At 37.9% G+C, this 24,863-nt stretch overlaps 1 protein-coding gene across 9 annotated transcripts in view; it reads left to right on the top strand.

Moving 5' to 3' along the window:
• CCSER2 (coiled-coil serine rich protein 2) overlaps window positions 1–24,863 on the top strand; it is a 245,528-nt gene that overhangs the window by 96,704 nt on the left and 123,961 nt on the right. For all 9 annotated transcript variants that reach the window (XM_064290312.1, XM_064290313.1, XM_064290309.1 and 6 more), the window contains exon 4: window positions 14,654–14,744. In XM_064290312.1, the coding sequence (XP_064146382.1) occupies window positions 14,654–14,744 (91 nt within the window). The remainder of the gene's footprint in view (window positions 1–14,653; window positions 14,745–24,863) is intronic.

Genomic DNA, 24,863 nt, shown 5'->3' with positions numbered 1-24,863 from the left:
GGGGGTTGATGAAATATCCAGCTTTAATAGGGGGTTTGTCTATTTCGTATTTCAGTTCTATCATTTTTACCTCACATATTTTGATTTTTATGTCTTTTTAGAAAATTGACCCCTTGATCGTTATTTATCCCTGAAGTCTTCTTTGCCTGAAATTAATACAGATACTCCAGCTTTTTTTTTTTTTTTTTTTTGATTAGTGCTAACATGGAGTATCTTTCTATACCCCTTTACTTTAACCTATCAGAGCCTTTGTACTTAAGGTGTGTTTCTTGTAGACCAAATATAGTTTGGTCTTGTTTTTAAAATATTCTTAATGTCTTTTATATTCTTAACCGTTGAGTATCTAGTAACTGTGTGTTAAAGTTTTTTCACAGTATTTTTTAAAAGGTTAATTTGTTTGAGTCAGAATCCAAATAAGGCCTGTACGTTGCAGTCAGTTAGTATGTCTTAAGTGCCTGTTCATTTATGTTTTCCTTGTTTCTTTGCCAGGTTGATAGGTTATTTATCTAGTAGAGTTGTGCTTCTCAAGAACTGCTTTGAAAGCTTGTTAAAACAGATTCCTTGACACCACCTCTGGAGGTACTTTTATTTAGTACATCTGGGCTGGGTCTTGTGTATTTACATTTCTCACAAGCTTTCAAGTGATGCTGATGCTGCTGATGGATGGACTACACTTTCAGTGTCACTATTGTAGAGATTCTCATTCTCGGAATCTATATGTTGCTGTTTGTCTACCTGTGGTATTGTTTAATGTATTCCTGTGATCATGTTTTTCCGGCTGTTTTCGTTCTTAAATCTGAAAATTTGATTAAGATGGAATTCTCCCCTCCTTGTTCCTCACCCCCACCAATAATTCTTCATTAGGTGATGGTTTGTGCTTTCAACAGAAAGCTCATCATATGGCCAGATTGACTGTCTTTTTTATGTAGGCATATAAAATGCTAATCAATTCTTCATACATTAGTTGGAATATTCATATAAAGAGAAACCTCCTAATGGAAGAATGCGTACTTAAGTCTTTCCTTTTTTTTTTTACTGATTTTCAGTATAATGAACTAGGTCCCTACTATTTTCCCCTGGTAACCAACTCAGATTTTTTTCTTTTCCTATTTCTTGAGTATCCTCATGGACTCATGGATTTAAACATATTTGATGTATTTTAATCTATTGCAGTTATAATTCTTATTGCAGCTCAGATTGTCCTACCTTTGGCTGGTGGTTGTCTCTTCAGATTGGCTTCTGAGTTCATTGACTATGACCCCAGTTGCCTTTGATAGCCTCCTTGCTTTCTGGTATGACAATGTGTCCTTGTACATTTTCAGCCTCCAGCCTAGAACCAGACATTTTTCCATAGAACCCTAGATAATTTTAGTGGGAAATAGTTATTTAAAGTCTATGATCAGGGCGTTAGAGGTGCTCATTGCTATTGGGTTGGTTTCTCCCTTTTTAGTAGACAGAGCTAGGAAGTAATGTATTTTTTTTGTCCTTAAAATTAAATGCATCTTGAGGTCATAGTGATACTTCCCATTCAAATTTAGGAATATAGGATTTTTGCTGAACTTTACGTCTCTATCTTTTCCCCTTCCTTCGTTGAGAATCCCATTTTCCAACATATACCAACGTAATAACTGATTGGTTTATGAGTGTATACAACAGTCTCAGAATAAAAATACCACCAACAACAATATAATTAATGAGAACAACTTAAGATTTTCTTCTCTTTTATTTTCCCTACTTGAAATAGTTTCCCTCTAGGTGGTTATGCCATCAACTTGACACATGGTTGGGTTCATTTATTTCATTTTACTTTTTATTTTTAGAGATTTATTGAAGCGTTATGTATAATAGTAAAAGATTAGAAACAACCCAAACATCCATATGATTCTAGAATAGCATATTATGTAGACTAAGAATGGGGAGAGGTATGAATATATAGATATATGGTTAAATTTTGAAATTTATTATTAATCACTCCATTTTTTTTTTTTCAAAAAGAAAACATGTATATATTGTGTTCCCTCAGCTTATAAGCATGTATATTATGCTTTTGCTGTTATAAACAATTCTTCAATGAATAGCCTTGTCTTTATGTATTTTGGGAATAGGTTTATCGAATGTGATTGCTGGATCAAATGATAAATATGAAAGTAGTTTTGTCAGATACTTAGGGAATGACTTTTAATTTCCAAAAACTTTTTTTTTTCTTTTTCAATACCTTGTTCTTATTCCATTATTATAGTATCTTTTCTCAGCCTCCTAGAGAATTTATTAGAATTTTCAAAAGTTTTCTTCTGTTCACTGGTTTCTATTTTAACTGGGGTCAGTCTCTTGGTTTATCTTGACTCTTCTTATTCATGCTCTTGGCTTTCTTCAAATGTGTGCTTTTTTTTTTTTTTTTTTAACATTTTGTCCATTTTTCCATGTTTGAGAATGAAAGACTAGCCTGATTTTTCCAGTGGGAATTTCTATCACTGTTCCATAGGGAACATTATTTTGACTGTAAAGTTTTGTTTTAGGGTATATTGGAAACCGTGCTTTTGGGTGGCGTGAGTGAGGAGGCTGTCAAGTGATAGGATGAAGGAGATTTTATTCTGAGGTGCTCACACCTACGTCTGAAATTCTAGTTTTTTAGGTAGTTAAATTTCTTTAGAAGAAACCATCTGGTCTTTTGTCCAAGAATAAATTCTAAACCACCTGTCACCCTGGGATTAGGTCTGTGTGTGAGGGGGTAAATGATGACCAGTTGACACAGTGCGACAGTCTTTATTTATTTTTCTGTTTTCAGCCCTCCTCACTTGCATTCACTGGGAAGTTTAGCTTTCACATAATATATGCTGTCCTTCACCTGCATATTCTGGATGATGTCTTCTTCCATTCTGGGTCTTAGGGTGTACTTTATCATCTACTCTCTTTGTTTCCTAAATGTGTTTATTTCCAGCCCACTGTTGACTTCTCCATGTATTTGCTATTATGGCTTAAGCAGGTAATTTTTTAAATAAGTATCTGCACAAAGCTCGTTCCTATGAGACAGAGGCAAAAGATGTCCCAAATGTTCAACTTTTCCAAGCTGCTGTGTCAGTTCATCATCTCTAGCATCGGCTACTCCGTCTCCTCCATACTCTCCCTTCTGTCTTTGGGCTCCCTAATTCACTGCAGTGTCTCACAGAACTCAGAAGCTGTATAAAAGAAATGTCTCACACGTTTGTGGAGGCTGGAACGTCCCAAATTCATGGATCAGGCATAGGCTTCTCCCTGGCCTTCAATCTCTGCCCAAAGGCACTTAGCTTTCTTGCTCTGTGGGCCGGGAAACCCACTGCACCGTCTCCTGCAAGTCTTCTGCAAGTCTTTCCTTTCTGTCTCTCCTTCCTTGGTGGTGGTGGACTCTTCTTTTTCCTGCCTCGGGTGGCTCATTTCAAGCCCAGCGGGATGGCAAAATTGACCTTGGTGGGCCACAATTACCCTATCATACAGTCCCGCCCAATCATCTGGGTTGGGGTTACAAGACCATGGCTAGAAAGCTACACAAAAAGAAGTCCATTACACTGTGTGGGTTTACTCTCTTTTGTACTTTATTACAACTCCTTTTGGGTCTCAGGAAGAAGGCAAGGCAACTATGTGTTCATATGTGGTCTTCTAGTGTTCATAAAGTGGTAAGTACAATGTATAAAAGTAAAAATTTAAGGATACGTATATAAAACTATGTGGTCTTCTAGTGTTCATAAAGTGGTAAGTACAATGTATAAAAGTAAAAATTTAAGGATACGTATATAAAAAAAATTTTTTTTATTTTAATCTTAATGAATAAAAATGATACAAAAGGTATAGCTTAAAATCTAATGGAGAGATAAAAATACAGGAATAGAAAGGCAATCTGAAAAAAAGGGAAAAGGAAAAAGCGCAAAGGAGAAAGAACCCATGGGAAGAAATATCAAGATAAGATTTAAACCGATTTAGATCAGTAATTACACTAAATGTAAATGGGCTAAACATGCAAATTAAGGGACAAAGATCATTAAACTGGGTTTTTAAACCAACTTACATGTTGTTTACAAGCAGGCTTTAAATATAAGGCCACAAAGAAGTTGAAACTAGACACAGGATGAACAAGTACTTTTATAGTTTTGGAAAATTCCTGGTCATTAGTTCTCCAGATATTGCTTGGCCCCCATTGTTTGCCCTTTTCTGCTTTGGGGACTTGAGTTGCATGCATGTTAGGCCATTTGATTGTTCTTTGTTATTGTTCCAAAAAAAAAAAAAAAAACCCACCAAACCCATTGCCGTCAAGTCGATTCCAACTCGTAGTGACCCTATAGGACAGAGTAGTACTGCCCCATAGGGTTTCCAAGGAGTGCCTGGTACATTTGAACTGCCTACCTTTTAGTTAGGAGCCATAGCTCTTAACCACTATGCCACCACAGTTACTGTCATTGGGTGGTGTTAAGTCCATTCTGACTCATAGTGACTGCATTTGACAGAAGGTTTTCTAGACTATAATCTTTACAGAAGTAAATTGTTAGGTCTTTCCCCTGTGGAGCAGCTGGGTAGGTTGAAACTGCCAGCCTTTTGGTTAGTAGCTGAACACTTAACTCTTTTTGCCACCAGGGCACTTTCACGTGTTCTTTAAATCTGCTCAATTCTTTCATTCTTTTTTCTCTCAGTGCTTTAGTTCCATTTTCATTTTCCTTTTGACCAGTTTTTTTTTTTAGCTCATTGGATTAAAATGAAAAAAAACATGTTATATGTAAAAGTAAAAATTTACATTTAATGTTAAAAGTAAAATGGTTTAAACAGATAATACCTTGAAAACCCTAATCAAAAGAAAGCTTGAGTATCTATATTAATGTCAGACAATGTAGACTTCAGAGGTAAGTATGAAGTGATACATTATATGCTAATGACAGGGTATATTCACCAAGAAGACAGACAGTTTGAAATGGGTATGCCCATAACAACAAAGCTTCAAAATGCATGAAGCAGATTCTGACAGAACTGAAAGGAAAAATACTCAGATCCACAATTATAGCTGGAGATTGCAACAATTCCTCCTTCAGTAATTGATAGAATTAGTAGACAGTAAATTCACAAGAGTACAGGAAAACTGAACAGCACTAATAATTGACATATATATAGCAGTCTACCTAACAGTAACGTAATATACATTCTTCTCAAGCACACATAGTATTTAGCAAGAAAGACTGGAACCTGGGTCATAAAGAATTGAGATCATATTAAGTGTGTATGTGACCATGATGAAATTAAAATAGAAATTAATAACAAAGATAGTAGGAAAATCTTCAGTGTGCTCTGAAATAATCCATAGGTCAAAAGCAGTTCTCTAAAGGAAACTAGGAAATATTTTGAACTGAATGAAAATATGTCATACCAAAATTTGTGGGATGCAGCCAAAGCAGTGCTTACAGGGAAATTTATAGTGTTAGATACTTATATTAAAAAAAAAAAGGAGGAAGGCCTCAGTGACTGAAGATTACAACTTAAGAAAGTAGAAAAGAATATAATTCAAAATCAAGCAGAAGAAAGGAGCTAATACAGGTAATTAAACAGGTAATTAGCAAGTATCAATTAAATTGAAACTCAAAAAATAATAGAGAAAAAATCTATGAAGCCAAAAGCTGGTCATGAAAAGGTCAATAAAATTGATAAACTTCTAGCAAGACTGGCAGAAGCAGAGTGAAATGCAAATTACTAGGATTCAAAGAGGGGGGTATCGCTACAGACCCTGCAGACATTTAAAAGGTAATAGACTATTATAAGCAACTCTGAACACATAAATTAGAAAATTTAGATGAAATCAACCAATTCCCTGAAAAACCCAAACTACTAAGTCTCACCCAAGATGAAATAGATAACTTGAATTGCCCTATAACCATTAAAGAAATTGCATTCTGAAAAAATAAACCAAAAAAAAAAAAAAATCTACTGGTCTAAGTGGTTTCACTGGCCAATTGTACCAGACATTTAAAGAAGAAATAACACCAGTTCTACTCCATCACTGCCAGAAAATACAAAAGCCAAGAAAGACACCCTAGCTCCTTTTACAAAGCCAGCATTCATCTGATACTAAGACCAAAGACATTATATGAAAAGAAAACTGCAGACCGATATCCCAGATTAACGTAGACACATAAATCCTCAATATGTTAGCAAATTGAAACCAGCAATATGTAAAAAAATATATATATATATATATAATACTATCATGGTTTGTCCTAGGAATGCAAGTTTGGTTCAGTATTTGAAAATATATCAGTATAACCAACATATTAACAGTCTTAAGGAAAAACACATTCTATCAAGAGAGGCAGAAAAAGCATTTGGCAAAATATAATATACATTTATGATTTTCAGCAAACTAGTAATAGAAGGGACTTTCCTCTGCCTGATAAAAGACATCTACAAAAATGTACAGCTGACATCACACTTAATCTGGAAAGACTAAATACTTTTCAGCTAAATTTGAGAACAAGTCAAAGATGTCTACTGTCACCACTCTTATTCAAAATAATACATGAAATCTTAGGTGGTACAGTAAGGCAAGAAAGAGCAATAAAAGGCATATGGATTGGATTGATAGAAAAAAAAGGGTCTCTATTTGCAGTGACATTATGGTACATGTAAGAAATCCCAAGGAATCTACAGGTTATTCTGAGAACTAATAAATGATCTTAGCAAGGTTGCAAGATAGAAGGCCAACACACAAAAATCAATCTTATTTCTATATATAAACAATGACCAATTAGAAACCAAAATTAATGAAATAATACCACTTGTAGTGGTTCAAAAGAAATGAAATGCTTAGGTGTGAATCAGACAAAACTTGTACAGGATCTATATGCCAGAGACTGAAAAGTGCTGATGAAAGAAATGAAAGACGACGTAAATAGTCAGTGTGGTAGTCATGGACTGGGAGACTCATTATAGTGAATCTTCCCCAAAGTGATTTTTTAGATTTAATGCAATATCAATTGGAATCCCAACAGTTTTTTTTTTTGGGGGGGGGTAGATATAGAGAAACCAAAATCAAAAACCAAACCCATTGCTGTCTAGTCAATTTCGACTCATAGTGACCCTATAGGACAGAGTAGAACCGCCCCATGGGGTTGGGGATTTCAACAGCCGACCTTTCGATTAGCAGCTGTAGCTCTTCACCACTATGCTGCCAGGGTTTCCAATACAGACAAAGTGACTCTAAAATATCTATAGAAAGGCAAATAAACTACAGTAGCTAGAAACAATTTTGAAAAAGAGGAACAATGTTGGAGGAATTATACTACCTGACTTCAAAGCTGTAGTAATGAGGACACTGTAGTATTGGCTAAGGGACAGACACATAGATCAATGGAACATCATAGAGACTCCAGAAGAGAAATAAATCCATACAAAAATGGTCATTTGATGCTTGGCAGAAGTGGAAAAGTGATTCAATAAATGGTGAAAGCATAGTTTTGTCAACAAATGCTGTTGGAACTATTAGCCTTCCACGTGTTAAAAAAAAGGTGACCTAAATTTCACACTTTATACAAAGATTACCTCAAAAGATCTAAATGTACAAAGTATAAAACTTTCAGGAAAAAGCATAGGAGAAAATCTTTGTGACTTGGGGTTAAAGAATTCTTACAAACTATACCAAAAGCACGATCTGTTAAAATAGGTGTGTGTATGTAATCTTAAAAAGTTAAAAACCTTTGCTTTAACAAATGCATTGTTAGAATGAAAATGCAAGCTGTAGACTGGGATAAAATATTTGCGAATTACATATCCATCAAGGGACTTGTATTCAGAATGTAGAAGAAGTCTCAAAAGTCAAGAATAATTCAAAAACAAAACAACCCAAATACAAAATATATGAAGAACTTGAACACTTTGCCAAAATGGATATAAGGGTGGTAAAATAAGCATATGAAAAGACCTTTAATATTGTTAGCAAATTCAAACAATGATGAGATTCCACTACTCTGCACCTATTAAAAAACCAAACCCATTGCCGGCAAGTTGATTCTGACTCATAGTGACCCTATACACCTATTAGACCTATTACCCAGTACCCCAGTGCCATTAGATAGCTAAAATAAAGGATACTGACACTGCTGAATGCTTATGAGGATGTGGAGGAACTGGAACGCTCATTTATTGCTGATTAGAATACAAAAGGTAACCCTTGTGGAAAACATTTTGGCAGTTTCTTATGAGGTTAAACACAGGCTCACTATATTACCCAACAGCCCCACTCCTGGGTATTTACCTTAGAGAAATGAAAACTTATGTTCACACAAAAGCATCTATATGAATATTCATAAATAGTTTTATTTATAATAGTCCAAAACTGAAAACAACCAAAATGTCCTTCAGTGGATGAACGAGCTGGTACGTCCGTACAATAGAATACTAATCAGTAAAAGAGAAAGGATTAATGATACATTCAGCATCTCAGATGAATCTCACAGGCATTATGCTGAGAAAAAAGCAGCCCATGTCAAAAGATTATATGATGTATAATTCCATTTGTATGACATTCTTGAAAGGGAAAACTATAGTGATGGAGAATAGATTAGTTTTTTCCAGGGTAGGTGGAGGGCATATCCTGATTGTGTTGGTGGTTAAATCTGTATGTGTTTTAAAATTTATAAAACTGTAAACTTAAAAAATAGTAATTTTACTGTATGATAATTAAACGAACTAGTGATGGTGTCATTTGTTTGCCAGAAACATTTACGCTTTCAGTTTATAGTGAAGGAGAAACTGGTGTGAAGGAGGCAGGCTCCATTGCAAAGTTTACTCTCTTTGAATGGAAGGACATTCTCAGAGAACAAGGAAATTCTGTGGTAGCCCTGCTAATACCTTCTTAGTCAAGAGTTTTGATTCCATTGAGGCCTGTGGGAAGTCTTTGTAATCCAGAGATAATATTGATTTGAGTTTTCATTGTTGTACTCGAAGGCAGTGCTTGCAGTAGGTGGTCTATTAAGTAAACCAAATGTACGTGGGTATTGGCTCCCAACAAGTGCACGGTTACAGTAAGAGGAGGCTGCCACAACAAACATGGGAAAGAAACTCTCCCATGTTAGTAAGTCTGTCTGCTATAAGGCTTCTTCTCTACCTGTAATAATTCAGATCATACTCTGTGCAGACGACAGATTTCTAAACTGGTAAAGAAAAATTACAGATTAATTTTTTTTTTTCCTTTTTCCTTTGCCTGGACCCATATTGCAAGGTCTAACAGTATTTCTGTTACAACTCTTCTCACAATGTGATACTAGAGAAACATAGACCTCCTATAAAGATAAAGAAACAGAAAGTAAAAATTGATGTTAGAAACCATTTTCTTACTGTGCACTGACTTGAGACCTTGTTAAACTCATTATTCATACATCTCCCATTTGTCATGTGTGTGGTGCAGGTTCCTGCATTTCAGATCTCATTGCTGGACTCCAGGCCCCTTTATTCCATTGTATCATGGATATGTCTCCTAAAGATGCAGCAGACACATCAAAATCATCAGGTTTCAAAACTATATATTGAGTTTCTAAATCTCCTGCTAAAATTGGTCTTTCTTTTTTGTACTTTATTTCAGTGAATATGCGTCATCCATTCTATTTCTCAAGTCAGGAACCTAAGAGTCATCCGTGGCTCCTCCCTTGCTTCTCAGTCAGCTTTAGTTTTGTAGATTCTAACTCTTGAATATGTTTTGTAACTATCTGCTTATTCTTCATTTTTACAACACGTAACTAACATCAAGCCGCCATCTTATGTCACGTGGATTCTGCAGTAGCCACAATAGTGGCCTCTCTGCCTTACTCAAATCCATTCTCTGCATTGTAGTCAGAATAATATTTTTTTAAATGCAAATCTCATTTTGTCATTTCTCTTTAAAATTCTTTAGTTGTAGCCCCCATGTCTGGAAATAAAGCCTAAACTCCTTAATGTGGCCAAACTAGTTGTTCATGATATAAATCAACTTCCATTTCTTCCCCTTACGTTCTGTATTTGACTAATAATAAACTATTTAGTTGTTTGAATAATGGCTTGCAAACTAAAAATGGTTTTTAACACTTTAAATAGTTACTTAAGTACTAACTTAATTTGCCTGTTGGTCCCCAAAACCTAAAATATTTACTATTTGGCCTTTTTAAGAATTTTGCAACCCCTAGAATAAATCATGCTTTTTGCTTCTTTGCCCTCACCATACTGTTTGTGCACAAGGTGTTCTCTCCCATACTCTGGAGGCCAGCTTTTGCTTTATTTTTTAGGTTTTCTCTGATTTGACTTATTTTTAGGTTGTCTCTGCCTTGCCAAGGCTTAGATGTGTCCCCTGGCGCTTGAGCAGTTACTGTACTGTAATAGAAATTGCCTGTTTGGGGTGGGGGACAAGTAGCCTCGGAGGATGGGGATTATGTCTTGTTCACATAGCTATATCCCCCCGCCCAACATAGTGCCTTGCGTATACTGTTATCTATATTTGTTGAATTATTGAGGTTGTGTCTTATGGTTGTCCTGTGGAAGGTGGGATAAACTCCCTCATCCAAAATTGGTTCAGATGTCAAGGCTGACCATGCCACACACGTACTGAGAGAGTATGAAAAGATATATTACTCATGTAATGACATTTTCCGGGAAGAACAGGGCCGGCCCCTACCTGGTCCAAATGGCTTGAATGAAGGGAGGGGTAAGTGGCTCTGGTTTTTATTGAGGTTAGGGAATGGGCCAGGGTAAAGGTTCCCAAGCACAGTTTGGCTTTGCATGGCTGAACTTCCCTGCTGGTGCCTGGGGAGGGACATCTAGGCTTTCTTAGCAGCTTGGTCAGATGTGGGGCAAGAGGCGAAGGTGGTATGTGTGGCTTAAAAGCTGTTAGTGGTCAGACATAAAACATGGAGTCAGACTTTTCATTACAGGGTTACAGATGAGCTATAGATAATGATACACAAGACTGTGACCAGTGAGCAGTGGAGAGGTAGGCTTTTTCCAGAATGAAGTTTTTCTTATTATAAAATCACTGTGTTCTTATTATAGAAAAATAAAATTGAGTGTAATGAGCATACCTACTTATCATCTCACCTAAGGAAAAGTTATAATGCTTTAATTGTTTTGGTTTATCACCTTCTAGATATTTCAATGTATTTTTCAGTGTTAAAGATGGAGTCATATTGTACATATTGTTTTATAATCTGCTTTTTTTCCACTTTATGGTATACCATTATCATCTTTCCATGTGACTAGATAAATTTCTGATAAATCATATATAATTGATTTATTGAGGAGTGTTAACTTTAGGCATAAACATGAAAGATTTTTCCTTCCTTCTTCCCTCCCCCCCTTCCTTCCTTTCCAGTAACTATTGGTGTTTTCCCCCTTCCCTTTACACTGGCTAATAGACTTTCTTCGTAAATGATACCATAATTATTTCATCACTTTCGCACTTGTCAGAACAGGCTCATTCCTGTTCTTTAAGGCTGTTTTTTTTTTTTTTTTTTAAACCCTTTTGATTATAAGACATATCAGAAAGCCACACAAAAGAAGTGTAGAGTTTAGTTAACTTATTAACAGCTGAACAACATTTTTGGCAGAGGTGGCAGTTCTCCTTTTGCTGGTTTGGTGCTTCTCGGCAGCTCTGCTGTGGACCTAGAATGTAGGAGGCTTTTACTTCCTTTGATTCTTTGTTGTGGCCTTAGTTGTCAGATCCAGCCTGGACCCCAACGCCATCTTGTTTCACACATACTCAGACATATGTACACAAACAGTCATATGTTTTTATAGAGGAGATATATATATATACACATACACACATATATATATATATTGGTGGGGAGGACGTGGGTAAAATTACACAAGTCATTATGCTTATTGCAGAAAGTGCAAGCACGCAGATATTTTTAACAATAAAGGAAGAAAAAGCTGATAATGCTAAAATAGCTAACCTGTGTTTTGGTTTCCTTCCAGCTTTTTTCTATGCATATTATATAACTTTTCTTTTCATAAAATGGATTATCCTTTACATGCTGTTTTAGAGACTTGCTTTATTTTTTCAGTTGGCATCTAGGCCTTTTCAGGGCAAGTGATGTTTTTTCCTTTTATGATGAAATACTTCTTGTGTTCATACTGATACTTCCCATTCAAATTCAGAAATATAGAGTTTTCACTTCACTTCATTGATTTTATATCCTCATCTCCTTTTTACTAAGATGAGAATCCATTTTTCAGCAAACCTTGTCAAACTCCCATTTGTCATCTGTGTGGTGCAGGTTCCTGCATTTCAGATCTCATTGCTCAGAACACTATTAATAATAGTAGTAGTACTATGATATAACTGGAAATCCTGGTGGCATAGTGGTTAAGTACTACAGCTGCTACCCAACAGGTCAGCAGTTCAGATCTGCCAGGCGCTCCTTGGAAACTCTATGGGGCAGTTCTACTCTGTCCTATAGGGTCATTATAAGTCGGAATCGACTTGACGGCACTGGGTTTGGTGTGGGTTTTTATGATATAATTGCCAAAAAAGTTGAAATAGTTTCTTTCTGAGTAGATGCCATCAACTTGGTACACAGATGGATTTATTCATTTTACTTTTAATCTATAGGGATCCATGAAGCATTATTTATAAGAGCAAAAGGTTTTAAATGCCCAAATCTGGTTTTATTTTTTCCCCCGGTTAACACATTTCTGTGTCTGTAATTACGTTTTGTTATCTTTTTTAAGAACAGCAGAATAGTCCATTGTATGACTGTGCTACACTTTCTGTTTAACTATTTTTCTGTTGTTGAGAATTTAGGTTATTTTTACTTTTGCCATTCTGAATAGGCTGTAGTGACCATACTTATACATACATTTTACGTATTTGTCTGATTATCTCTGAGGGATAAATTATTGGAAAGAAATTTTTTTTAAAAAAAAGGCTTTAGCTAAATTTTGGTAAATTAGCCTCCAGAAAATTTATTATGAATCTACATTTCTGTCTGCAGTACTGAATGAGTGCTGTATTCCTCTTACTCTGATAAGTCGCAACTTTGGGGTTAATGTTTTTTCTAATCTTCGAAACTCTACACCATATCTATTGATCCTTTATTTTATACTTATTTCATGAATTGTTCATTGCAGTTTGCTAGTTTTTTTTTAACGTTCAGTTTTATTATCATGTTCATCTTTTTAATCGATTTTTAGGAAGACTGTATATTAAGGATGTCATTCAGTGGTAGAGTTCTCCGCTTTCATGCAGGAAACCTGGCTGCACCTGACCAGTGCACCTAAAGCTCAGCCATCACCTGGCTGTCAGTGGTGGCTTGTGTGTTGCTGTGATGTGTTGCAGAGCTTCCAGATTTAGGACCAGCCAGTGAAAACCCCGTGGATCACAGTGGTCCAGTTCACAACTGACCTTGAGGACGGTGCAGGACCAGGGGATTGTTCATTCCATTTCACATGGGATTTCTATGAGTCGGGGGCCGACTTGATGGACAGCACATATTATCTGGATAGAAAGTTATTCTGAGAAATACCTCTTACTTATGTCAAGATTAAGTAATTATCCAGAGGTTTTTTTGTTTGTTTTTTAAATAACAATTAGTCTAGTTACTTTCAGTCCTCAGTGGCTCCCGGAAGGCGGACAATATTTGAGTGGAATACCTGCCATAGGGAACAGTTCTCATTTGATTCGTGTTATCTGTAATGAAATAGATATTTCCTTTCATAGAGTTTTTCATGTCTGTAATATCTTGGTTGTTTAGAAAATTGTGGAGTTGTAACCTTTTTACTTATATGTACTAAAGAAAGGTCTTGTAATATATGATAAATTCTTGGCTTATTAGAAGGGTACTCTGATCCACCAGTGGGCTGTAGGTCGAACTGAGTACCTTAAACTCAGCTTTTGTTTATTCTGTTCTTTAGTTTTGGAACAAGAGCCTTTGAAAGCAAAACACTACTTTTCTAGGGAGAGATGTTAGCTAGCCAGATTGCAAATGGAACCCATCAGGGGCTGTTTTTATCAATTTGAGTAGTCCAGTTCTTTTACAGAGAGAAAGAACAAATGGAACCAAAACCAAGGTGGTGGCAGTGGAGGTGATGCCACAAAAAAAGGAAATGGAATATGGACATCATTAAAGGCTTATATCATTACTTTATGTCAACAGTCCAGTCCCTGGAGATAACAAACATAACCTCCCACACCAAATATGAAAAAACTTTGAGTGATTCATCACAATTCTAAATTATTCAAGTTATCAGGGTAGTTGTTAAAAGCGTGGATTCGGGTTCGGATCCGGCTTTGGCCACAGTTTCATCATCTGTAGTATGGGGATTACAGTAGTCACTACCTCATAGGGTTGTTTGAAGATTAAACAAATGAATTAACATCTGTAAAGTGCTTAGAATAATAGCTGGCACATGTACTATACACTATGTAAGTTTTTAAAAATAAAAATCTAGTAGGGAGGAAGACTAGGAAAGATGTTACAAAGAACTTAAAATAAGTAAACCAGTTGAATCGTTTTTTTTTTTTTTTTAATTTTTAAAATTTTATTTTTAAAAACTTATTCTTATAATACAAATATTGAGTAAAGCCAGGTTGATCGTATGGTATGGTGTTTTCAAAACTAATGATTTCACAAATCGTTTCAATCTAGGTTATAGTATTTTTTACTGCTTTTTTTCACAGGATATTCTGAATAATCTTGAATCATGTGACCTTGAGGATGATGACCTTATGCTTGATGTGGATCTGCCTGAAGACACACCTATTGAAAATGGTGAGTGAGTGTTACCGTGAAATTGTGAGTGAGAGCCGCCTGCCGCAAGTAGCCAGTTCTTGAGACGGGGTGAGGTGGGTAGAAAGAAAGTGGGTAGCAAGAGCTTTACTAGATATACCGGTATATGGAGACAGAGGGGAATGATCTCCTCCTAAAGTCGTCTGTCTCACTAGATTACCAGTCAGCTCAGGTTTTTAAGGGAAAAGAGGCCATAAGTTTTAGGGACTTGTGGAATGTGTGCTCTCTTTCTTCTGTCTGGTTTTGGTGGTTGTATCTCAAACATGTTGATTTTTCCTGCCATCATCCCATCAGCTTAGGGGGTAGCTGGCGCCATCCTTCGTCTTATTTGACAGGCTTAGATCAATATTACTTGTTTTCCACAGTCTTAGAGGAAACATTGGTTAACACTTAACCATTTGGGGAGCTAACGTCAGGATCTTACTTGGAGGCAGGGATGGGCTGGGGGAGGGAAAGGAGAGAAAGAAGAAAGAAGAAGGAAAAAAGAATTGGATCAGGTGCTGTTTAAGATATGGCTGAGCAGCCTGTTTCATGAAGATAATATTAAACCTCCAGAGGCATATAGTTAAGTCACTTGTCTCAGTCATTTGTTGTTATTCACAGACTTCTTAATTTCAGTGGAAGGAAGCCTTTGCAGACTGAGAACCAATCTTAAGTGAAGTAAAATAAATTAATTTGAAAACTTATCTAAATTTTTAAAACCTGATTTTGTAGGTCTAGGTTTAATTTATATGATCCAATGACATCATATACCTGTAAAGCAAGTGATAAATGGAATTTGTCCCTTTTTTTCTGTGTATATATATCCAATTTTTCTTCCTTTTGTCTCATTTTGATTCTAAGAAGTAATACAACAATTAGAGAAACAGATATTATTTGGCTTGTAAAATAGCTATAAAAATTACTACATAGATAAAAAAAATTTTTAAAAGAGCAGTTCTTGGCAAGTGATCACCATCTGCATGAATCATTGTACCCTTTTTTACTCCTAATTCCAGTCCATATCCCTTTCTGGATCCTGTAACTGCTGGGTGGGGCTTTCGATAATCCACATGCAAGTAGGGCCTTGGGCTCTCTTGCCCCCACTGACGTTGCCTTTGTGGGGTTTCCTATTTTAAGGGCTAGTCAAGAAGCAGAGACCAGCATAGGAAAGCCCATGGGGCAAGGATTGAAATGATGCCTATCTTGGGATAAGAAATGGCTCCAGACATCTGAGGGTACCCTGACAGTCAACATTTGCCTGGTATTCCACGTTTCCCAGCGGTCAGAGATGAACTAAAAAGGGTTGATGGAGCTGTTTTTATACATGATGCTATAAGGATGCAAGAATATTTCAGACTGGGAAGCGTTCTCCTGGTGTTTCATTTAGGTGCTAGGAACCTGGTTGCTGCTATACCACCAGCTTATATTCGTCACATTGAACAGCCTTTTTTTTTTTCTCTCCCGGAATGCTGTGTAACAGTCACTCTTAAAATCTCACTGGCTTATAAAATAAACATTTCTTTATCTCATCATGGATCTGTGGATTAGCTAGGACAGCTCAGGCTATGGATTCCTTATTTCTTCATTTTGAGACTCTGGGGCTGTTGCTCTGCTGGCCAGTGGTGAAAGTGCAACCGAGTGAGCAAGAAGCCTGCATACAATGTCGCTTAAAGTCTCGGCCTAGAGCCAGCACATTGGTACTTATATCCACAATTTATTGGCCAGAGCAAGTCACGTGGCCAAGCCTAATACCAATGGGACTGGGAAGTATGCTCTGTTCACTAGTGAGAGGCTCTGTAGTCACCTGGTGAAGGGCATGGGTGTGTAATTCTATCAAAGGGAAGAATGAAGATCTGAGAACAATAATCCAGGCTACCACACAGGTAGAGACTATTGCACCGTCTTCTGCTTGTTTTCTGCCGTTGCATGGGATACTTCAGCAATCAAAACTGAGCTCCAGTACATCTAAGAGGCATCAACACTCAGAAAGAAGAATAGGGAAACAACAGAACTTCCAGAATTAGAGAGGCTGGAGGAGATAATAATGAGATCACTTAAGCAGATTCAGTTGCAGCACACTGCTTTCTGTAGCTATTAAACAAGATTTCCCAACAGAACAATTCAATAGGTTAGAGAAAACTGTGGTCATTGTTGAGATTGAATTTGTGGCCTGAAGGAGCAAGTGGAAAAGTATTGTAGAGCATAGAGAAAAACTATAAAGCATTACAAATTATAGGGAAAAATAGGAGACAGTAATCCAAGAAATTTAACATGTGGAAACAGAGGGATGATAGGTCACAGTTAAATAATAGAAGAAGTAGTCCCTAAACTGAAGAATGATCTGCATCTACTCACTGAAAGAAATCACCAAGTTCGGAGGTGGACTGGTAAAAAAAGACACACGCCCAGAAATATGACAGATAACATCGAGTTGATTCTATCTTCTAGCAACTGTTATGGATTGAATTGTGTCCGCCCAGAAAGTGTGTGTCAACTTGGCTAGTCCATGATTTCCAGTGTTGTGTGATTGTCCATCATTTTGTCATCTGATGTGATTTGCCTATGTGTTGTAAATCCTACCTCTATGATGTTAACGAAGTGAGGTTATTGGCAGTTATGTTCACGAGGCAGGACTCAATCTACAAGATTAGATTGTGTTTTAAGTCAATCCCTTTTGAGATAGAAAAGAGAGAAGCAAGCAGAGAGACTTGGGGACCTCATACCACCAAGAAATAAGAGCCTGGAGAAAGAATAGCACATATTTTGGACCCAGGGTTCCTGTGCTGAGAAGCTCCTCAACCAAGGAAGGTTGATGACAAGGATCTTTCCCCAGAGCTGACAGAGATAAAAAGCTTTCCCCTAGAGCTGGCACCCTGAATTCAGACTTCTAACATCCTAGACCGTGAGAACATAAGTTTTTCTTTGTCAGAGCCATCCACTTATGGTATTTCTGTTACAGCAGCACTAGATAACTAAGACAGAATTTGATACCAGAAGAGTGGGGTGCTGCTCTAACAGATAGCTAAAATGTGGAAGAACTTTAAAAAAGCAAGAAAAAACGATTAAGAAAAAACAAAGGATAAGATTGGTAGAATGAGTTAAATATGTCAGCTCTAACAAGAAATATAAGTGAATTAAACTCGTGTATTAGTAGATAGGAGCCCTGGTGGTGCAGTGGTTAAGTGATACGCTGGTAACGAAAAGACTGGCAGTTAAAGTCCACCAGCTGCTCCTTGGAAACCCTGTGGTGCAATTCTGCTCTGTCCTGAAGGGTCGCTATGGGTCGAAATTAACTTGATGGCAACAGGTTTGGTTTACTTTTTTTCTGTGTTATTTATATATATAAACAAAAAAAAACAAACCTATTGTCATTGATTCAGTTTCAATTCATAGCGGCCCTGGGGTTTCCAAGGAGTGGCTGGTGGATTTTAACTGCTGACATTTTGTTTTGCAGCCCAGCATTTAACCATTGCACCACCAGAGCTCCAATAGAGTAGAACTGCCCCATAGGTTTTCCCAGGCTGTAATCTTTATGGAAACAGACTGCCACATCTTTCTCCTGTGGATTGGATGGTGTGTTCGAACCGCTGACCTTTTGGTTAGCAGCCTGGCAGTTTAACCACTGCACCACCAGGGCTTCCAAATCTAAATGGATAGTGAGACTGGATATGTGTACATACTTAGTAAAACCAAGCCAAACCAAACCAAACCTGTTGCCATCAAGTTGATCCAACTCTTAGTGACCATATAGGACAAAGTAGAACTGCCTCATAGGGTATCCAAGGAGCAGGTGGGGGTTTCCAACTGCCCACCTTTTGGTTAGCAGCCAAGCTATTAACCATTGTGCCACCAGGGCACCAATAAGGAGTTTTGAAAGAATTTAATATATGTTGAGGAGGGGGGTGATAGTTAAAATTCTCAACTTATTGGGGGTAGTGAAGGAAGGGCCTGGGTGGATAATACATTGATGGGGGAATGGTACATTTCAGTGGCAATATTTGGTTTCTTACTTTCAGTAAATAGGATTGTGTCTGGTTTTGAGCACAGGCAAAGAGAAGGCCTTCCATTAATGTTGTGATTGAATGATTGCTCCTGAAAATAGCACCAAAAAATAACCTGTTGACAAAGCAAAGCTGACTTTATTGCTTACCAAAGTAAGGGAGATTATTCACTTCACATGGCAAAGTCATAGTAGAGTCTCAGACTGAGAAGGACAAAGTCTAGGTACTGACAAGTTTTTTGAGGTTTGGCTTCAGGTGGGTCATTTGATTCCTTTGATTAGGATTGACCAACTTTATGACATAATAGTTTAGGATTGGTGGGCAGCAAGATGGAGTTTCAAAACGAATCTTGAAGAGTAAAGAGTTGTTTGATGCTATCTGGTGTCCTGAGTGGGAAAAAAAAAAAAGAACAAGCCTGTTGCAGTCAAGTCAGTTCTGACTCATGGGGATCCCATGTGTTACAGGTTAGAACTGCTCTGTAGGGTTTTCTTGGCTATAATCTTCATGAAAGCAGATCTCCAGGCTTTTCTTCAGCAGTGCCGATGGGTGGGTGTGAACTGCCAACCTTAGGTTAGCAGTTGAGCATAAACCCTTAGTACTGCCAGCATTCAGGGTTCTGAGTAGGGGGCATTTACTCTGATGAGGTTAAGTTCAGTAATTTAGTGTTCGGGTAAACGGATTTCCAGGAAGCCCTGAAATAAACAATAAAGTTATTTACAATTTTATCTTCCTGGGAAAATTTCCTGGAATAGTAAAATCACGTTAATGAAGACAACTAAATAGGAAGTTATTTTAGTGTAAACAGCTGTTTAGTGGAGATTGTTCCCTCAGTATCCCCCCTTACAGTAATTTTTCAGCCTGAACTGAAGGATAAATCATTAATATCTGGGAACATGATTAATCCAGATTTTCAGTGCCCTTTGAGATATCCTGATTGCATGTCACGTTTCTAGGTTTGGTTGTTTTAAGTCCCATAACTGTCAGGTTTTCCTATTTTGTGGATGACCCTTTGCTGGATGATTTGGTGGGATAGTGGCCGCGTAGTGTCACTTAAGGCTAGGATGACCACATGTCTGAGCACTGCAACAGAGACAAACACTCAGAAGGGTTATGATCAGAGTTTATAATATATTTCTAAACTGGGAGCCAGGAATGCCTGCATTAAGCCAAGTGAATAGATCCCATCCCTCCTCTGAAGAGCTAAATGTGGGATTGTTAGCCAAATCACCATGATCTCTTTGTTTGCTTTCTAAAATTTTTTCCAATGACATTAAAGATTCCAGAGAATTATATAGCCACAACATTTCCCCCTGAAACAGCACGCATCTTCCCTTGAGAGGTAATGTTATATCTTAGATGGCTCTGTTCTGAACTATTACCTGTCCAATTTCATGAACTTTTTAGACAAATAGTCCTATAATCTTGGCATTGTATAACTCTCCTGCTAATCTCAAACACAGCATGTAGAGTTCCCTCTACTTTCAAAAACTGTAAAGGACCTGAGTTTCCACGAGATAGCTTTCCACAGGTTCACGGATCTTGGCAGATGACGGGAAACTTCTGGGTCAGAGACAATGAAATTGACTACCAAGGGCAATAGCAGTGCCATTGTCAACGTTTGTGCTGTTTCCCCCAACCCCCAGTTCCCACAGAGAGATGTGAAGGGGCCCAGATGATACCTGTCCGTGCAGTTGGGTGCATTGCCAGAGAGGAACCCTGAGTTTAGAGAACCTGAATATTTTACAGTGGACAGTAAGCTTGCCTGACTTTGCCCTGGAGGGAGTCATTATCTCTGTGACACTGAGCCCTTTGCTCTGGAGGGAGATACTACCTCTATCTTCCAAGGCAGTTTGCTATACAAATATACTTGAAAAGATAGCCCAGGACAAAAGACCCCTATGGGGCTGTCTACCAGTGTTTTAACATTTGGGTACCGCTCATCAAGAGGGGTTAGGCACCCAGCAATAGCATTTGCAGCGTTGAGATCATTAGGTGGATTGAAGACAACAGAGAAGTAGTGAAAGTGATACAGCCTCAGAGCATGTACCATTTGTTCCTTAGTTCTCTTTAAGCTCTATTTCTGTGAAAGTTTGGTTACAAAGCTTGCTCTGATGAAAGGCCCTTGAACGTTGCTTTTGTGGAAATAGGAAACTGTAGGGTTGACAGGATAGTAGGCCTAGATTCCTGGCTGTCTGGCCTGTTGTGGTGTCTTCCATCTAAACAGTCACCTAATGATTGAGCTCAGTTACCCTGGTAACCGTCTGATTCCTTATAAGGAACTGGTATCAAGCGAAGTTAGATGGCTCCCACAGGAAAATGTGGACAAATGCAAAAGTCAGTTTAATTGTATGCTTTAGTCAGTTCACAAATAAATTGTAGCTATGTTTTAGTTTCCTATTGTGCTATAATAAATTACCATAAATTTAGTAGCTTAAAAGAACACAAATTTATTGTTTGGCAGTTCTGGAGGTCAGAAGCCCAAAATTAGATTTACTAGGTAGTTTCAGACTTCTGACCTCCAGAACTGTCCTATAATAAATTTGTGTTCTTTTAAGCTACTGGAGGCTCTAGAGGAGAACCTCTTTCCTTGTTTTTTTCAGCTTCTAGTAGCTACCTGTATTCCTTGGCTGATGGCCCTTTCCTCCGTCTTCAAAGTGCATCACTCCAACCTCTGCTTCCCTCATCACATCACCTTCTTCTAAGTCTGAGTCCTTCAGTGTCCCTCTTATAAGGCTCGTTGTGACTATGCTGGACCCACCCGAATAATCCAGTATACTCTCACAAAAATCCGTAATCGCATCTGCAGATCCCTTTTGCTACATCAGGTAATATTTACAGGTCCTGGGGAGGAGGACGTAGACATATTCCAGGAGATATTGCTCAGCCTACCACCCAAGTATTGGATTTATACCAAGGATAGCAAAGGGTGCAAAAAGCAATATTAAAAGTAGAGACCTTGTAGATAACAAAGTTAAACATAACTTTAAACTAAAAAAAGAAGCAGATATTTAAGAAAATAAAGGACAAAAAATGCAGACTGAAATATGACAAGCTCTGGACTTTTACTGTGAATCTTGGGTGGGATCTGTCTACATCTTAGTTATCAGTTTGGAATGGAAGCTGTCGCCTTCCAGAGACTGACAGCCTCTGCAAGATTCCTAATTATCTTCATGTGAAGGTATCTGTCTTGGTTATCTAGTGCTGCTATAACAGAAATACCACAGGTGGATGGCTCTAACCAACAGAATTTATTTTCTCACAGTTCAGTAGGCTAAAAGTCGAAATTCAGGGAGCCAGTTCTAGGAGAAGGCTTTTCTCTCTGTCAGCTCTAGGGGAAGGTCCTTGTCTTTTCAGCTTGATTCCTGGTTCCTTGGAGATCTCCATGTGGCTTAGCATCCCTCTTCCCCCACCTCCGCTTCTTTGACTTGCTTGTTTAATGCCTTTTTTATCTCAAGAGATTGATTTAAGAGATACCCTATACTAATCCTAGCTCATTAACATAACAAAGAACCCATTCCCAAATGGAATTTTAACCACAGACATAGAGGTTAGGATTTACAACACATTTTTGGAGGACAGAATTCAATGCATAACAGATCTGCTTCCAAAAAATTATCTGTTGAAAACCGTATGGAACACTTATACTTGGGCACATGTGGGGTTGCCATGAGTTGGAGTCACTGTGACAACAACTGGAATTTGCATCCAGATTTCTACCATTGTTCCTTTTCTAACTCAGAAGCAATCATGAGTATTCTGCGATTCGAACTTACTTGAACCTATTTGAACTTCTCTGAATAATTGGCCACTTGCAATATATTATTAATGTTAGGATCATAGCAAGGGCAAAGAGTCTGGTGAAATGATGAGCCAGGGAGTTATGTTATTATCCGTGTCATCACTTTTTGTATGAGCTTCTACTTTTGTGATAGCCACATCCTCAGGAAGCATTAACTCATCGTCATTGAATTGATCCTGATTCATAGTGACCCAGTAGGACAGAGTAGAACTGCCCCATACGGTTTCCAAGGCTCTTATCTTTATGGAAGCAGACTGACACGTCCTTCTGCAGGGTGGCTGGTGGGTTTGAACCCCCAGCCTTTTGGTTAGCAGCTGAGAACTTAACCACTGCACTACCGAGGCTCCTCAGGAAACATTAAAGTCCTTTAATCTGCTGACCATTCTTAAATAGGTGTCATGTGGAGTTCAAGAAATCTTATTTCCAAATCATAGACTAGCATATTTTGCCTCTGGCAAAGGGTCATATTTTAGGGGTTCTGTTACCCTTACTGACATTTAAGCCTTAAGATAAAGCTCACCAGTGAGTTTAAGTCTGGGATTTTAGAGGGTTTGTAATAAATCTATTCGGGGCATTACATAGTTTGCCACACAGCTGTTAGACATTCATGGATTTCATTTTTGTCAGTAATGGAAGAAGAGTAGCAGGATTTTAGGTAGCAGGATATAAAGTAATGATGAAGTGTGTAAGAGAAAATAGTACTAGATTTCATAGGAGGTAAGACTGTGTATGGTGAGCAACTAATTTGAGAAACTGGACTATGTGAAGAAGAACATGACATCATGACTGGAGGAAGACTCATTAACAACCTCCTTTGTGCAGATGGCACAACTTGGCTTGCTGAAAGTGAAGAGGACTTGAAATACTTATTGATGAAGATCAAAGACTACAGCCTTCAGTATGGATTATACTTCAATGTAAAGAAAGCAGAAATCCTCACAACTGGACCAATAAGCAACATCACGATAAATAGAGAAAAAATTGAAGTTATCAAGGATTTCATTTTACTTGGATCCACAGTCAACACCCATGGAAGCAGCAGTCAAGAAATCAAACTACTCATTGCATTGGGCAAATCTGCTGCAAAGGGCCTCTTTAAAGTGTTGAAAAGCGAAGATGTCACCTTGAAGACTAAGGTGTGCCTGACCCAAGCCATGATGTTTTCAGTTGCCTTACATACATGCGAAGCTGGTCAATGAATATGGCAGACTGAGGAAGAATATTGAATATACTATGGACTTCCAAAAGAAGGAACAAATCAGTATTGGAAGAAGTAAGGACAGAATGCCCCTTAGAACCAAGGATGGTGAGACTTCGTCTCACATACTTTGGACATGTTGTCAGGAGGGATCAGTCCCTGAGAAGGGCATCATGCTTGGTAAAGTAGAGGGTCAGCAAAAAAGAGGAAAACCTTTGATGAGATGGATTGACAAGGCAGCCACAACAATAGGCTCAAGCGTAATGATTGTGAGGATGGCACAGGACTGAATGGTGTTTCGTCCTCTTGTACATAGGGTCGCCATGAGTTGGAACCAACTCGATGGCACCTGACAACAACAACAAGACTGTGTGCTGAGAAATGTGCATTTTCAGTGAGCAGCAATGATTGTATTACATGAGGGACCATTAAGTCTAAAAAAGACCCTAAAACCAAATTGACGTAAGCCATCAGTAGTTTTTTTTTTTTTTTTTTATCAGTAGTTTAGCTCTTGTGGCTATACCTGTAGACAAGGTGGGTAGGCTTTTGCCACTGTGACAAGAAGGGCTGTAGTGACCTATTAGTTTGCATGATTCCTATGAAGTCCAGTCAGAATACCAAGGGCCCCTCCATATCTCTCATGTAAGAATAGGTAGAAAGATTTACGATAATTAGGTAGGCACAGAGTGAGAGGTTGTCGAAGAGCTAATTTTAAATCACAAAAGGACTTTTCATGTTCAGATTCCCAGGGAAGAGGTTTGGTAATGGAGGCCTTGGTTAATTAGTGCAGCAGTTTCAGAAAAAAAAAAGTGGAAACCCATTGCTTTTAGTAGCTAGTGGAACTCAGGAATCCTTTTAATAGTTAGTCTCAGTTGCTCTCCTGGAGAAGTTTTAAGGTCTGGTAGTCTGACAAAGAAGTCTCTGGCTGGTTCATATTGTTAAAGTGTTTAGCTTTTAACTGAAAGGTTCGAGGTTTGAGTCCACCCAAAGGCACCTTGGAAGAAAGTCTTGACGATCTGCTTCTGAGAAATCAGCCATTGAAATAGATCAACAGTCTATTTCTGAAAAATCAGCCATTAAAAATCAGAACACAGTTCTACTCTGACACACATGGGGGTCGC

Source organism: Loxodonta africana, chromosome 8 (genome assembly GCF_030014295.1).
Source record: "Loxodonta africana isolate mLoxAfr1 chromosome 8, mLoxAfr1.hap2, whole genome shotgun sequence".
Lineage (NCBI taxonomy): Eukaryota > Metazoa > Chordata > Mammalia > Proboscidea > Elephantidae > Loxodonta > Loxodonta africana.
The sequence above is the reverse complement of the archived record's forward strand: the minus strand, read 5'-3'. Positions and strand labels throughout refer to the sequence as shown.